General features: G+C 41.0%; 3 protein-coding genes across 3 annotated transcripts in view; 1 reads left to right on the forward strand and 2 right to left on the reverse strand.

Moving 5' to 3' along the window:
- Positions 1–255: 255 nt before the first annotated feature.
- On the reverse strand, positions 256–7,134 carry slc2a9l1 (solute carrier family 2 member 9, like 1). Its single transcript, XM_035779371.2, has 12 exons — positions 6,946–7,134; positions 6,386–6,481; positions 5,958–6,118; positions 5,749–5,873; positions 5,467–5,596; positions 5,179–5,327; positions 4,708–4,895; positions 4,508–4,618; positions 1,709–1,810; positions 1,426–1,501; positions 1,158–1,285; positions 256–706 (listed from the first exon to the last, which is right to left on the reverse strand). Exons 1-12 carry the CDS (start codon positions 6,967–6,969, stop codon positions 521–523), a joined length of 1,476 nt encoding a protein of 491 aa, XP_035635264.1. The 5' UTR covers positions 6,970–7,134; the 3' UTR covers positions 256–520.
- Positions 7,135–7,458: 324 nt separating this feature from the next.
- Positions 7,459–14,344, forward strand: LOC118388429 (26S proteasome non-ATPase regulatory subunit 6-like). The gene is made up of 8 exons (XM_035777509.2): positions 7,459–7,746; positions 9,938–10,143; positions 10,412–10,557; positions 10,776–10,995; positions 11,280–11,388; positions 11,538–11,706; positions 11,901–11,978; positions 14,090–14,344. Exons 1-8 carry the CDS (start codon positions 7,602–7,604, stop codon positions 14,184–14,186), a joined length of 1,170 nt encoding a protein of 389 aa, XP_035633402.1. The 5' UTR covers positions 7,459–7,601; the 3' UTR covers positions 14,187–14,344.
- Positions 14,345–14,350: 6 nt separating this feature from the next.
- LOC118388431 (ataxin-7) overlaps positions 14,351–17,521 on the reverse strand; it is a 28,349-nt gene continuing 25,178 nt past the window's right edge. The window contains 1 exon segment of the mRNA XM_035777511.2: positions 14,351–17,355. Coding sequence (XP_035633404.2) covers positions 17,338–17,355 — 18 coding nt within the window. The 3' untranslated portion in view covers positions 14,351–17,337.

Genomic DNA, 17,521 nt, shown 5'->3' on the forward strand with positions numbered 1-17,521 from the left:
CAGTTCTCAAAGAGCCAGCTAAGAGGCTGAGGGAGTCCCCCACGTGGGCCATGGGCATCGGTTAAGTGTACTTACTAATGAGTCCGTAAGAAGTCAGACTTGGGGAGGATTTTATGTGGTATGAGATATAAAAGATAAAGAGTACATTTTTGTCCTAGAAAATGTATAATATGAACCCACTCAGGAAAACAGACCATCAGACCAGACCATATGGCTTGTAAAAAAGGTTGGAAACAAGTAAATTAAAGATCGTTTGAAAAGTAATTTTATTATAAATCAATAGGTCTCTAAAAGTCATTCAGATGCATAAAACAATTGTGTATATATACCTGCATTGCTTGCTGTTTGGGGTTTTAGGCTGGGTTTCTGTACAGCACTTTGAAATATCAACTGATCTAAGAAGGGCTATATAAATACATTTGATTTAATATATGCTGTGAGTGCACATTGTATGAAGATATGATACAAACTAAACAACTCAGAGTGGGATAAATCTCAGTTAATTTGCTATCAACAGTTTTCATAACCTTGTCTCCAGGGTCTTGTCAACTGAGAGGGGGTTTTCACACAGTGTGATGTTTTTAAAATCCCCTGAGATCTCCAGGAGGGTTTTCCCCTTGGTCTCCGGCAGGTAGAAGAAGATGTAAAATGACGCCAACAGACACATGCAGGCAAACAGCACGAAGCTGACTGATTTTAGCAGCTCCTGTGGTACAGAGAAGAGGCAGGCAGGTGAGTTCCTATAGTTACAATAACCAGGGGAACAACTTGGACAGTTGGCTTAGAGCCTGTGATTAAATAGTCCTCTCCTAATGTTCTACTCATGGCTACAGGAAACCTTTGTTTCATTTTAGATAATTTCACTTATGTCTAAATTAGAGCTCTGCTGCTTTACAGACTGGCTGAGACAAAGGTAATACTGAGATAATAAAGAAAAGTTCTAATTGCAGTGTCTCAATGTAATGTTCAAAGTATGGAATTACTGTATGCCTGGTATCTCTGGGGTATCAAACTGTCATAGTGAAGAACAATGTGCTTTGTGCTCAGGAAATGTCATTGTATCTCAATTGGTAACTTTGAAAGAATTGTAAAACTTTGCAAGCATTATAAAAGCATAATTACAACACTTCATTCCAAAATGGTCTATATAGACGTACGATAAGAAAAGGGAAAACTAGTCCCAGCACGGAAAAGCCAAGCCAGCGCAGGATCCCAGTAAACACAAACGCTGCAGGCCGGCACGATTGGATAAAGATCTCATGTGTGAGAGACGGCAACACTCCAGCTAGGAATAGCACAGGCAACAGGAAAGGATGCATTAGATCAATCACCACTGATGATCACAGCAATGTAATGTTGGTATTTTGTCTATACTTTGTTATTGTATTATTACTAACCCATTCTGTGGTTTGATATTAAACATACCTGGTCCTCCTCCATAAAAAATGACAAAGAGGAATATCAAGCCAACAGTGCTGTATGGAATCCAGAAGCTGTAATCCTATAACAATATTGTTAAAACAGAATAAATTATATTTTATTGTATATTTTCCATGCACATGGAACAACCACCACTGTTGCTGGGGAAGTCGTGACCCAGGGGATTTGGGACACATTCTAATGTGATACACATCCATGTATCATCACTTAGGTCCTCTTACTGTATATTTGTCACAATGCAGGAGAGTTGAAAGGTCAAGAGGCTCACCTTTAGATTGAGAGTGATGGTGATTAATATCATGATGGCAGACATGGCCCCAAAGCCCCCCCAGAGTAGCGCTCTCCTCCCCACACTCTCGATCAGCAGGCCCTAGGGATGAACGGACACAACAGAACTTATACGGAACCATGTATCACTCCCTCCTTCCCACCGCACAGGGGATGGCAGAGCCAGAGGAGCTCAGACATGATTTACTGTTTAGGAGCTCAGGAGGGGCATTCACATCTTAGTGACAAATATGTTCAACCTGTAGCGGAGCTTCTGTACAGTAGGCACACAGGTGGTGGGATTCCTGCACGGGGACAGTGTTTCTTCCTGTATGGTCACTCCTACGGTTGCCTAATGACCACTTAACGAGTGACATTTTCACATTAATTAAAAAGGGCTCTACTTTAAACCGTTTTACCCTAGGTCAGGGGTGGATAAACCTTTTGGCTCAAGGGCCACATTAAGTGAATGAAAACAAGTGAAGGGCCACATACTATATGCATGTCAAAACATGTGAAGACTATTAATTTTCAAATTGACATGCATCTACTAGTGTACTGTAGGTGTACATATGCTTGCAGAACAATTCTACCCTTGTACCATCTCTACCCTTGTTTTTTGAGAGCAAATTTCTCACAAAATTGATATAATTTATAACATGACACAGTCAAACACACACACAGATCCTGCATCTCTACCCTTGTAAAGTACAATCAAACTTTGTCACAATATGCAAACTTAAATGGCAGATGTGTAAAAAAAATAAAAGATTCAAAAATGTGAGTGAAACATCTGTTTAATTTGGAATGGTCTGTTTTTGAAAGCATGTTAAGGAACACATCTCCAATGTGAGCCATATTTACAGTTATCCAATCATTTCAGTCCAAATGAGTGTTAATTGTCAGATGTATGGGGACAAATAACCTGTATCCAAGTGCATTGCTGGATCATTCTCACTGCATTATCATCACCATGAAAAAGCATAATCCTTTCCTACCCCAGTCAGTTATTTGAGTCTTAATGTGAACAATGGGTCTGGTCACCTCTCTTGGCAAGGGCATCAAAGTCTGGTTCATGACTGAGAACATTTGTTCACACACATGTGGACCCGAATAAAACAAGTATCCTTTGGGCGTTTTTTTTTTTCATGTTTGTAAACTTTGTTTCGTTAAGTGAGCCATAGAACGGGACTATTGTTGCTGTTTTGTAGTTCTCCTTGAAAGCACTGTCACATTGGATGTCAATGTGTCCGGTGGTGCTTTCTCACTGTCGAAAGTGATACTGTATGTCTCAGTGTCAGAAAATGAGCAAGAGACTGGCTGCTCATTTGTCTGGATGCCCCAATATGTCCACACCGAAAGCAAAGTCGCCCAGCCAGTCTGTGTCTTTCAACTCGGAGAAGTCATCAGCTTTCCGACCGTATCAAGGAACATACCTATGTCCCCTCTCAGTTCCCACACATGGCAATATACTTTCCCAGGCTTAGCTAGCGCGCATTTGAATGATACAACAGGTCCTGATGCTCTGCCTCTGTGTCATTGAGTAGCTGCATGAACTGACGATGGTTCAGCCCCCTTGCCCGTATGAAGTTGACACGTTTTATAACCACAACATTTTCCAGCTTTTACAGACTTTTACACAGGGTTTCCTGATGAGTAATACAGTGAAGAAATATCAATTCCTCAGAGTTTCTTATTTTACTTTGTCTTGTAATCTTTTTAGTAGGCCAATATTTTTACAGGTTAGATTTGGTGATCTATCTGTTGTGACATTTGTCCGTTTGCTCCTTGGTAGATACATTTTTTCCAAGCTGGCAGACATCCTGTCATATAAATCAGAGCCCCTGGTTGTTCCCATCATTCATTCGATTGCAAGAAGTTCATCTTATTTCAAATTTCTCATTTATTCCTTTGACAAAAATGCAAAGTTGAGAGGTGTCTGATGTCAGTACTCTCATCTAGTGCTATAGAAAAAGGATTGAAGCTATCTGCTTTTTTCTTCAACTCTGAGATTAGCTCCTCACCTATCACTCCTCATCTATCACTCCTCACTTATCATGTGATAAGCTAATTTTCTCCAAATTGGCTTTTACTCTCAGGACAAAGTATATCAGCAGGCTCCATACACTCGTTCACAAACGCTTCACCAAAAGGCTTGCTATGCTTTGTGATTTTATGTGCCAGTACATAACAGTCTTGAGTAAACCTTGAGTAAACCGTTTAGTAAACATATTTTGTTGAGCTTTTAAGTTTGAGGCCTTCCTTGCCTTTTCCTGAGAGGACAGATCGCTAGCGTAGTTAGCATGCTTGCTTAAAAAATTATGATTGAGATTATATTCCTTAAAAACGGCAACACTTTCTTGGCATATCAGACATACCGCCATATGTCCAATATTAGTATAACAAGTATTTTGCTGTCAATTCTTCTTTAAACACACAACGTTCAGAGTCCCACTTTTCTCATTTTCGCAGCACTCATTTTGTCAAAAGCCGTCAAGCAATGAATTGGCTATGATGACTGAGCGTATTCTGAATCTGACTGACTAGGCCCAAATACAGAGCGCGCTGTCAGGCTACAGCGCCATCTATTGGAGGTTGTTTGTATATCATGGAATGAGTCATTTTAAGACAGAAATCTTACAAATTAATAATATTTAATACATTTGAAATATGTCTAGCGAGCCGTACTTTGCCCCCCATTGCCCTATGTACATAGTGATGGCCATGCTTTGTAGAAGTTACAGAGGGGTATCGTAGTGTACCCCCTATAGTGTAGCCCATGTTACCCAGCAGCACTCACACAGGTGATGGAGGTGAGGACCTCAGACACTCCAACACCCAGAGTCACATAGCGGATCTTATCCAGGGGGATGCCTGCCTCCTTGAAGATGTCAAAGGAGAACACACTGATCTGAGGGTGGAGGGAAGAAGAGGAGTAGGATGTAGAATGTACAGTAGTAGGTACAGTATGAGATAAAAGACAGAGGGGGCTGTGCTTACTGCCGTGATGCCAGAGAACTGGATGCAGCCGTACACCACCACCATGGTGATGAGCTGCCATCGTACGCTCCTGTCTCTCAGCAGCTCCAGGAGAGTCTTCGAGGTCTCGCCTTTTATGGCAGCCTGCTCCAACACCATCTCCGTCATCTCCAGCTTGTACTCACCCCTGCCCCACAGACTCTGCAGAGCTGACACACACACACAGTTTCTGAATATGATACAACAAGTAACTAAAGTCTCCTCAGCTGTATAGACTTTGCACCCAGCTATACAGGCCTTGGCCAATCAGTCCGCTATGTGTAATAATATACGTTTATGTATTTAGATGCAGTGTAATATAGTACTGTACATCATTTCTACATTTGCACAGACAGTACTCAATGTTCTGAGTACGATTGTTGCTACTTAGGATGGATCCCTTTGGACATCAAGAATTTTCAATCTTGGTGCCTATGAGGAAACACAAACTACCTTTTTTGCATGCCTCTGCATTGCCCTTTTCTATCAATAAGTATCTTGGGGCCTCAGGGAAGAAGGGCAGTGTTAGCAGCTGTACCACTGAGAAACATGTTGAAACACACAGTAGGATGTTCCAGCTATCCTCACGACCAAGAATCTCCCTGAGAAAGTTGAGATAAAGAATCAAGTCAGAGCATATTTCAGGATATCCAATCTGGCACACAGTGATAACCATCAGTTTAATGTGATACTTGATGTTTTTGTCTTTTGAAATGTTGAAATTCAGAATGAGCACTGTACCTTAGTCCAAAAAATTGTCCTGACAGTTTACCAATGGAGAGGAAGGTAGCAGATGTTAGTGTTACCATGCCCCTTATCTTTTTGGGTGAACTCTCACCCAGGTATATTGCATGGATATTCACTCCTAAACCTGAGATTCACAAACAAGAATAAAAAAAATCAATGCTATCAACACTAAGATATAAGGCCATTCCATGATTTTATTTTACCATGGCTAAATGATCCATAGATTAAACTAATCTGCATGAAATGAAAGGTGCAACATCATCACATTGGTAGGACCTGCACTGAATCCAAACAGAAACCGAGCAATCAGGATCATCTCAAAGGAGTTTGCCCCCCTACTGGTGAACATGATCACTGCAGCAACAATGTTGACAACATTGTTCCATATCATGGCTCTCTTCCTGAAGAAGAAATGAAGAAAAGTTTGAATGAAAAAGTAACTTCAATTGAGATAAATACAGATTATAAAAATCAGTGCAACTCACCTGCCAAACCTCCCAGCAATGCACCTGACACTCATCGAGCCCAGGAGACCCCCCACAGCGTACAGAGACACTATAGCTGACCAGAGGAGTTTGACTGTCTGTGTCGGTGGGGTTTCTTCATATCGCCCAATCCAACTGCTATTGATGAAGTTCCAGATGTACTGCAAGCAGACCGACATGGTTATGGAAACAGACAGTCTACTGGTGAAGTAGGCTATGTGTTCATTTGAGCAGGGTTGAATATGCAGATTTAACTTGTGTGAGATGAAAACAAGATATTCATAAACCTTGAACACCATGTTATATTTCCTAGGTATTTCTTGCCATGGGAAAAGTAGTGGCAATTTCAGACTCATCAAAACATATTTAGTATCATGCTTTTTAATAAAAATGAGTGTGTGGGGAATCAATGTGTTGATGTCTCTTACTGGTGAAGGGGAACTGATGACAGTAACATGGAACCCATTTTGAAAAGATCCGCCAATACCCAAAATGATTATGAAGACTAGAGCATTACCATGGGTCTGGAATGGAGAACATAAATGGGTAAACATTTTACAATGAAAGTTACAGGTCGACACATATTTAATGTCAATGAGGTATATAACCTCAATCAATAATGTATCTTAAAAGTATTCTTAAAATACTTAAAAAACATTGACAGAGATGGCATGGATAGACTACTATGTAACCTCTCGTCAACATTGCTTCTCTTCCCTGTTTAGCTGAGTCATTGTGCTCATAGATTTGTCTAATTTGTACCTATTGTGATTTTAGAACCCTTTCATACAGCAATTAATTATGTTATGGCTATAAACGTGTTGTTCGTAATAAGAACCTAATTTTGTAATAGATTTTTAACATTTTCAACAGTAACATTTTTGCTTATGTTACCTTTGGATAAAATAACAGGAAACTTACTAATACTTACTCATTCAGATATGAAAAAGTATATCCCGTTTCAATAATAATAATAAAGGTTGCCTACCAGGTGCCTCAACAAAGTCTCCATTCTGTATATCTTGAGAGGTCCATGTAACACTATGTCTAACGTTACATGTCCACCTGACAGTTGCTCTGTTAGACATTTTCAGGAATAAGATTAATATTTTACATATCAGAGGGAGCTTAACTTTCAACCACTGAGTCGCTGTCACATTAGTCCTACTCGTCTCTGTAGAATAATAATAATATTTGACATTTAGCAGACGCTTTTATCCAAAGCAATTTACAGTCATGTGTGCATACATTCTACGTATGGGTGGTCCCGGGGATTGAACCCACTACCCTGGCGTTACAAGCGCCATGCTCTACCAACTGAGCTACAGAAGGACCAAAGTAAGAAAGCCTACAAACCATTTGGCAACATGCGTTTAATCTGAGTGAAAAGTTGTGTACTTTGACGTGAGATAAATTGGCATACTTCGTGTGCTCGGCGGACATTCCCTTATTAGCCAGACGAGGGCAGCACCATCTGATCTTGTCACCCCTGACGTTCTCGCTGTAGCGGAAGTAGCAGACCAGTGTTATCCGTAGTCATTGTTAGCTAGCTAGCCGAATATATCTCCCCCTTACCCTTGTTGTCCCAGAGAAAATATATCTGCTATTTAGCCAAGTCATTACTTTAATTTTATATTTGCCAAAATGCCGTTGGAAAATCTGGAAGAAGAGGGTCTGCCTAAAAACCCTGATCTTAGGATAGCACAGCTGAAATTTTTGCTCACAATGGATGGTCACCGACAAGATGCTAAAGTGAAAACCGAACTCATGGACTCAATCAAAGAAAACGGTGAGTAGCTAACGTTAGCCAGAAAGTACCGGTACTGGCAAAGTAACTAGCTTCTGCCAAGCTAATAAACCGAAAATAGTAACGTTAGCTATCTGTTGTAAACAAAATATATAGCAATGTGGCCTAGCAAGTCATGCTAGCTAGTGTTCTCCTATCTTAAATGGTTGAAATTGCTGACGTTAGCTAGCTCCTGTAGGTAGCTAACTCGCCTGGCACATTTTTGTCGCTAGCGAGTAGACTTGCTAACTAATGCGTTGACACGGGTAGCTAACTAGTTACACTACACTGAACAAACATATAAACGCAACATGTAAAGTGTTGGTGTCATGAATTGAAAATAAAATGTCCTAGAAATGTTCAATATACACAACATTTATGAATCTACAATTTTGTGCACAACATTGCATTTCTCATTTGCCAAGATAATCCACTCACCTGACAGTTGTGGCATATCAATAAGCTAATTAAATAGCATGATCATTACACAGGTGCACCTTGTGCTGGGGACAATGAAAGGCCACTCAAATGTCCTGTTTTGTCACACCTCCACAGATGTCTCATGTTTTGAGGGAGAGCGCGATTGGCATGCTGACTGCAGGAATGTTAAAAATGTCTGGCAACAGCTCTGGTTTATGTTAATTTCTCTACCATAACCCCCTCCTACGTCGCTTTAGAGAATTTGGAAGTAAGTCCAACTGGCCTCACAACCGCAGACCACGCCAGCCCAGAACTTCCACATCCGGCTTCTTCACCTGCGGGATCGTCTGAAACCAACCACCCGGACAGCTGATGAACCTGGGTTTGCACAACCAAAGAATTTCTTCACAAACTGTCAGAAACCATCTCAAGGAAGTGCATTTGCATGCTTGTTGTCCTCAACAGGGTATTGAACTAACTGCAGTTTGGCTTCGTAACAGACTTCACTAGGCAAATGCACACCTTCGATGGCCACTGGCAGGCTGGAGAAGTGTGCTCGTCACGGATTAATCCCAGTTTCAACGAGACCAGACCGATGCCGTCGTGTGGGCAAGTGGTTTGCTGATGTCAACGTTGTGAACAGAGTACCCCATGGTTGGGTTATGGTATGGGCAGGCATAAGCTACGGACAATGAACACAATTTCATTTTATCAATGGAAATTTGAATGCGCAGAGATACCGTGTCGAGATCTTGTGGCCCATTATCGTGCCATTCATCCATCATCAGATCATGTTTCAGCAGGATAATGCATGGTCACATGTCGCAAGGATCTGTACACAATTTCTGGAAGCTGAAAATGTCCCATTTCTTCCATGGCCTGCATACTTGCCAGACATGTCACCACCCATTGAGCGTGTTTGGGATGTTCTGGGTTGCCGTGTACGACTGCGTGTTCCAGTTTCCGCCAATGTCTAACTTCGCACAGCCATTGAAGAGGAGTGGGACCAACAGGCCACAGTCAATAGCCTGACCAACTCTATCTATGCGAAGGAGATGTCACATTGGATGAGGCAAATAGTGGTCACAGATAGTTTTAAAGTATCTGTGAACAACAGATCTGTATTCCCAGTTGTGAAATCCATAGATGGGGCCTAATGAATTTCTTTCAATTCACTGATTGCCTTATATGGACTGGAACTCAGTGAAATTGTTGCATGTAATATTTTTGTTCAGTGTCGTTAGCATCACTGTCAGACATAAACCTTGCCAGAAGATACCGACCCTACCATTACGCTTGTTTCCACTGAGCTGCACTGGGGTTGGAACGCAGTCATGGTTACATTAAGACATCGTGGAGTCGGCGCAAGATATGGGTGGTAAAAACGTACCTCAATGCAGGGATGGGATATGCCACTGTACTTCAGATTTGATCTTTATCCACACTGCTCCATCAAATTGAATACTGATAGTAACATGGAGAAAGGTACATTTGGAGTACAGTGGCATATCGCATCACTGCATTGAGGTACGTTTTCTGAACTGACCTCAGTGCAGCTCAGTGTAAACAAGCCTAACTATAGAGTCGGTATCTTCTGGCAAACATATACCTATCCATATCAACCTGCTACTTAGTCAGTTAGCGAAATTAGCTAGCTAGCTAACCAGATACATATGGAATAAAAATGGCTAGCTAGCTAGAATGTTGCCGAAGGTTACAAGTTAGTTCGCTAGCTAGTCACTAACGTGATAGCTGATGAATTGTCTTGTTACAGATATGGCACCTTACTACGAGAGCCTGTGTAAAGACCTGAAGTGGCAGCTTGACACAGACCTAATGAGTAAGATGAAGAAGGCCAACGAGGACGAGCTGAAACGTCTGGATGATGTCCTGGAAGATGCTGAGAAGAACCTCGGGGAGAGTGAAATTCGAGATGCAATGATGGCTAGAGCTGAATATCTCATCAGAATTGGAAATAAGGTGCTTTTGCATTCATAAGCTGTTACATTCAGAGCAGAGGCCAAAGAATCAGAAGTCATGTTAAATGTTATCAGTCATAGTGCCACGGTTGCACGGTGGACCTTATACACACAGTATCATGCTATACATACACATAAACCTCAAGAATCTATCCCAGAAAACCCCATTCTAACTTAGCCATGCATGTAGGTCATTAGCTTAACCAAATAACCCATCAACTTCACATCACCAGTATCTTAACTGTTTTTCTTGCTGTGTAATTCCACAGGAGGAAGCGTTGACTGCCTTCAGGAAGACCTTTGATAAGACTGTGGCCCTGGGACATCGGCTAGACATTGTGTTCTACCTGCTAAGGATTGGACTGTTCTACATGGACAGTGACCTCATCACGCGCAACACTGAGAAAGCCAAAAGGTAGTTTGGCTAAAAGGCACTGGTTCCCTCTGCATTCACTATTCTATGATGGCATGTCATTAAGTCTCATGTGTTACATGGCATGGTTTAGATTTCATAGCAGCCAGCAACATTTTGCCTGCCGTGGCATTGTATTGACTATTGTAAGCTGTTTTTCTATATTCTCGTATTTTGTAAGCATCATAATTTCAATGTCCTCCTTGTTTGTGTCTGCACAGCCTTATTGAGGAGGGGGGTGACTGGGACAGGAGGAACCGTCTGAAGGTGTACCAGGGCCTGTACTGTGTGGCCATCCGCGACTTTAAACAGGCTGCTGAGCTCTTCCTGGACACGGTGTCCACCTTCACCTCCTACGAGCTCATGGACTACAAGACTTTTGTCACATACACCGTCTACGTCTGCATGATTGCCCAGAAGAGGCCCGACCTCAGAGAAAAGGTTGGTAGCAGGAGAGGAAGATTCTGGAGCCACAGTGGTTGTGTTGTCAACAGGGCATCAATGTGCTTACATAATTCTAGAGGTGGTAGTTTTGCAGACTTCGTACTTACCCTGACAAACAATAGGACAAGTATGGTTGCAGAAAACCTGAATATTTTTATACAATACTTTCTACATGTCAGAACAGGTATATTTAAACTTGTTTTGATAAGGATAAATGTTTTATACAACTGGCAGATTTCCAGTTCTGTCATGACTTTATCCTGTTGACTGTTCTCTTTCAGGTGATAAAGGGAGCAGAGATTCTGGAGGTGCTGCACAGTCTCCCTGCTGTCCGCCAGTACCTCTTCTCACTATACGAGTGTCGCTACTCTGTTTTCTTCCAGTCACTGGGTGAGACCCCTTTTTCTCTCCCCTCATTTAGGCTTGTAAATAGTAAAGCTGAAGAGAATGAATGTCTGCAGACAGTGAGTGGACATGCATGTTTCACTATCCCCCATTCCTTAGTTGTAAACCTGTTTGTCTCTGTCCCCTCTTTGCAGCCACAGTGGAGCAGGATATGAAGAAGGACTGGCTGTTTGCCCCTCATTACCGTTACTATGTGAGAGAGATGCGTATCCATGCCTACAGCCAGCTCCTGGAGTCCTACCGCTCACTCACCCTGGGTTACATGGCTGAGGCCTTTGGAGTCAGCACAGAGTTCATTGACCAGTGAGTCTCACTAGCTCTTGTTCCATACCCACAATGCAGATTAGTGCTCCATTGTCTTACGTCAGACAGCGCGACGACTTCATCTGCACTGATGGTTGAGGACTGCTGCCACCCGTCAGACAATTGGTGCTCTTGATTACACTGATACAGAAAAGGTACTGTGATAACTTAAATTTGTTTTTCTTCCCTCTCAGGGAACTCTCACGATTCATAGCTGCTGGTCGCCTCCATTGCAAAATCGACAAAGTAAACGAGATAGTGGAAACAAACAGGTAAGAATTACTATTCATTCAAGAGTTTCTTTATTTTTACTATTTTCTACATTGTAGAATAATAGTGAAGACAAACTATGAAATAACACATGGAATCATGTTAACCAAAAATATATTTTAGATTTTTCAAAATAGCCACCTTTTGCCTTGATGACAGCTTTGCATTCTCTCAACCAGCCTCACCTGGAATGCTTTTCTAATGCTTTACACAGTTGAAAAACCAATGATAGTCCCACTTAGCGCAAATTAGATGATGTGCTAAATGACTTAAATGTAAATGTATCGCTGCAGAATGCTGATTAAGTGTGCCTTGAATTCTAAATAAATCAGACAGTCACCAACAAAGCACCATCATACCACCTCTTCCATGCTTCATGGTGGGAACCACATGCAGAGATCCGTTCACCTACTCTGCGTCAAAGACACGGCAGGTTGGAACCAAAAATCTGGATTCAGACCAAAGGACAGGTTTCCATTGCTCGTGTTTCTTGGCCCAAGCAAGTCTCTTATAATTGGTGTCCTCACAGAAATTTGACCATGAAGGCCTGATTCACCCAGTCTCCTCTGAACAGTTCATGTTGAAATGTGTCCGTTACATTTATTTGGGCTGGTAACTCTAATGAACTTATCCTCTGCAGCGGTTTTCGCGACTGCACTCGAAGAAACTTTAAATTTTCCGTATTGACCATAGAGCTATCTCCTGTATACAATCACTACCTTGTCACAAATGCATTCATTTATGGAATTTCTTTTCTTAACTTATGACTGCAATCCTGTTAACGGGAGCGATTTGACAGCCAGTCAAAGTGTAGGGCACCATTTTCAAAACATCAAATCTCATTAACATTCCTCAAACGTACGTCTCATGCTATTCTCGTTAATTCCACCAGTGTCCGATTTCAAATATGCTTTTCAGCAAAAGCACTACAAACGATTGTTAGGTCTCCACCAAACCACAATAAGCACAGCCATTTTCCAGCAAAATATAGCATTCAAAAAGCAGAGAAAATGAATCACTAACCTTGAATTATCTTCAGATGACACTCATAGGACTTCATGTTTTGTTTGATAAAGTTAATATTTATCAAAAAATCTGAGTTTACATTGCCGTATTAGATTCACTAGTTCCAAAAACATCAAGTGATTTTGCATAGCCACATTCTTTCATACTCATGGAATTATAGATACCTCTCCTTAATGCAACCGCTGTGTCCGTTTATGGAAAAAGCAACCCATGCAATAATCTGAGACTGAGCTCAGAACAGTAGCCAAATTAGCCGCCATGTTGTAGTCAACAGAAACCAGAAAATGACACGTTTCCTTACCTTGGATGAATTTAATCAGAATGCAGTCCTAGGAATCCCAGTCCACAATAAATGCTTGATTTGTTCGAAAGTCTTATTTATGTCCGATTAACAATTCCAAAGTCAAAGCGCGTCCACTATAACGTGACAATGTCCAAATCTTTTGAATGTTGTTTACATATCTTGAATAACATTCCAACCTGAGAATTAGAATGACTTCAGATGACCGGTGGAACATGCATGGCAGTGGTGACTATTTCCTGTCTCATTCGACCCCCCCCCCCCCCCCATTAGTCAGACAAAGTTCTATCAACTGTTGACGTCTAGTGGAAGGCGTAGGAAGTGAAAACTCATCCATATCTCCCTGTAATTTCAATGAGAGCTTGGTTGAAAACAGGAAGTGGAATTTCTCCAGTTTTGACCTGCAATATGAGTTGTTATATTCAGTTTTAGAAACTTCAGTGCTTTCTATCCAATAATAATAATATGCATATTAGCAACTGAGACTGAGGAGCTGGCAGTTTACAATGGGCACCTTTCATCCAAGCTATTCAATACTGCCATAAAGTTAAAGGCACACATGTTAATTGAAATGCATTCCAGGTGACTACCTCATGAAGCTGGTTAAGAGAGTTGGTTTTACTTTTGGTAGTGTGATTCTATAGTTTTGATATCTTCACTATTCTACAATGAAAAACAGTCAAACCCTTGAATGAGTAGGTGTCCAAACTTGACTGGTACCCTACATGTAAAACAATTTGTTTCTATTAGAAGTGGCAGAGCTCAGTGTTATTTTATTTCTTCCAGACCTGATAGTAAGAACTGGCAGTACCAGGAGACCATCAAGAAAGGGGACTTGTTGCTCAACCGTGTCCAGAAGTTGTCTCGAGTTATCAACATGTAAAATGGATGGCCGTGTTCTTTGGGAGGGAGATTAATTTTTCTGTTGTACCAGTATACAAGAATTGACCCTCATTGTGTATATAAAATTCTTTTTGGTGACTTCTTTGTTTTCCTTTGATACAGACTTGGAGATATCAAATAAAATCAGTAAAGAAGCGAGTCAAGTTTTCTGTATAAATAGCTGTATAAATTATTTATTTACAGAAACCTGTTACAAAACAAATAGAATATACAATCTTCTTTAAATATTAAGTAAATCTATCCTACCATGTTTGTTCATGAATTACATAGCAGCCAATACAAGTCCAGCTGATCAAATGATTCTGATAATGTATACAAAAACTGCACGCTCTTACTGAGGATATTTTCCTCCCGCAAGCTGTGTTTCACATTCCAAGTCTGTGGTACTTGATAAAAACATCTTTGCAAAGTTTCCATCACATGAAAACAAGGTTAGCGTTTTCAGTGGAGGTTGAGGGTAAACAAAACACTTTACTGAACCTGCTACAAGCAATTCATAATTGACCAGGAAGCTTCAACACCCCCTGGTCTGCACCTCATCTGGAAAACAAATCAAAAGAAAAGTTAACACCAAGGTTTCATACCAGCTCGCTGACAAGCCTCTTTTTTTTACACCACATTTCGGGTTCATAGGCCGATTTCAAAAGCAAGCTCCTAAAACACTGAACATTCAAGTAAGGTAAAACTAAAAAAAACTGTCCTCAGTCAGTGTTAAATTCAGGCACTTTCTTAATTTCAGCATTTTGAATCGCTGAAAACTAAATTTTCTTAATGCTGAGTTTCAAATTATGTTTGGCAACAATGATGCAAGCAGTTGCACTGTTTGAAGTGTTTATCATGATTGCTTAAGTCCCTTCAGCCTTAAAAGGAAAGTGTCAATGATGAAATGTTAAAGTCTACAGCGGTCGTGTTTACACAGGCAGACCAATTCTTTTCACTAACTAGATCAGCTCTGAAAAAGATCTGTTATTGGTCAAAAGACCAATTATTGGAGAAAAATCTAATCAGGTGTAAACACGAATGCAGCCAAATTAGTTTAGTGAATCCATAGAAATCGCTTAGACAACTGGCACAGCCTGCGGGGCATTTCAGAATCAGGCTATTTGGGTCACAAAATGGAATTCTTTTTTTGATTGAGGCAACTTGAAAATAGTAAAAAGCACAAGTGAGACCTTGGAGAGTTCAAACAAAACATATTGTCTATCACACAAACACATGCTACAGTGGAAACACTTCTCTTTTAAAGGATCCCAGTACATGATTCATGAGATGCTTCAACCTCTAGTTATAGGCCTATTGCGTTAGACTTGGCAGTGAACCACTTCAAATAAGTTAAGTTCTTAAACGTGTTATTTCAATTACTAAATAAATAATCTCAATTGTACCAAAACATTTTGTATAAGAAAATGCCTGTGCAAAAATACATATTTCAATATGTACAATTCGTTAACAAAATATGTATTCTGAAATAGGGATACTTCGATGTTTGTTCAATACATACAAGAAAAAGCTAAAGTAAGATACAAAACACTCAACTTCTCTGCTGCCTGACATCAGTGGAGTTTGAAATTTACAGGGGTTACAAAAAAGTAGTAACTTACTCTGAAGCCATCTCCATGAATCTCACACCCCCCAAAAACCACCACTTACTCCAAAAAAAGAATCATCTCAGACAGAGGGAAGTATTGCCAGTTTAAGACTTCATGCTTGATGAAAGACTTACAAGTTTGATGTCAATCATTACAAACCCCTCTACTCACAAACACAGTATTGTGACATTACTAAAGGTACCGGAATGGAAACAGTAGCCATAGCTGGGATAGTGGTTACAGACTATGGAGGGAGAAACAGATGGCTGCCTTTGGCTAGCTTTTGGGGCAAATAAGCACAACTTAAATGTCCTAAAGCAAGTAGTGGGTCTGTATTTGTTTAGTGCTGTTCACAGTTAGGGCTAGGTCTACTGTGGCTGTTCATTAGTAAAATGTTAATATTGTAGGGCTTGGGACTAAGGTAAATCTGCATTTTTGTTCAAATGTAGTTATTGACAGCCTTATTCTGTTCAATGTTCCCTACCTATATAGTACTCAAAATAACACAATTCATGTTGTTAATTTCAAAAGAATACAATATAAAAACTGCTTAACTTTAAAGCTAATTATCTTTTTTCAGCTAGAACCTTATAGTCCCAAGCACTCAGCTGGTCTTTCGTGAGCATTAGTGCCTCTTTCACGACCATTCAATCAAATTGTCACATCAGGCATCCTTTTTCACATATGCATGCACAATTACCCCCCCCCCCAATCTGCTGTAGTTAAATTCAGTGAAAACATGATAAGAAACATAAAGTAACACTTGCATAATTGTTTGGGTCATGTATGAAACTCATATAGAATTTACTGGATCTGCTCATGTCATTCATCTCTGGCTACTGTACATAACATGGCGGTATCTACACACACGCCACAATGATTAAAACCAACCAACAAAATGTAGTGAAGAGATAAAAACAACGTGATTGAAGTTATGTAAGTGACAGTTTGTCTTCCTGCCCTCTCCATTCAAGGCTTCTGAGTTCAGGCCTGCAGGTGTAAGTTTGAATTTCCAGTAGTCCAGTAGAATCTGACGTGACAAAGTCAAACACTCACTCACTCACTCACACACACACACACACACACACGGAAGAGATCGTCAGATACCAACAGATTGCGGCTTGTTGGCTCTCCAGTCACTCCCAGTGGCTCTGCATCATGGTGGGTGGGCGGTGGCATGGCTGTTGTGCCAGCCCTTCACCCTCCCTCCATACCTCTGGAACTTCAACATGGAGGTCAAAGGGCAGGAAGGCTGCAACTCCCTCTCCTCCCCATAGGAAGACCTACCTCAGGACAACACTGACTGACAGGGGGACAGGTGAGACCCACCCCAGGTGCTAACGCCTGCCACCTCCACATGGCTTTAGGAGAAATAGTTCCACTATAGACGACATCACAGGGTTGTCCAGATCACCTCCACCCTGAGGATCATGGGAAGCTGAGAGTAAGGCATTAGAAGGCCTCGTGCAGTCCAGAGCAGTGTACAGGTTGCCCCCTTATCATCCGCCCCTCAGTTCCATACAGAGGACACAGCCACTGCTGTCAGGGGCGGGCCTTTGGCTGAGGGGAGAGAGAGAGTGGCAGGGTTTTTAAATGATGAGATTTTTAGTTTGTGTTTTGTCTAATGTCAATATGTACATATGTTGAAGCCAGATAAGTCCTAACTGCACAGTAAATTTCCCAACAGATAAAGAGATTGACTGGTTGATGATAGGAAGTGTTAGCA

This window comes from Oncorhynchus keta, chromosome 10, assembly GCF_023373465.1.
Source record: "Oncorhynchus keta strain PuntledgeMale-10-30-2019 chromosome 10, Oket_V2, whole genome shotgun sequence".
In the NCBI taxonomy this organism is placed as follows: domain Eukaryota; kingdom Metazoa; phylum Chordata; class Actinopteri; order Salmoniformes; family Salmonidae; genus Oncorhynchus; species Oncorhynchus keta.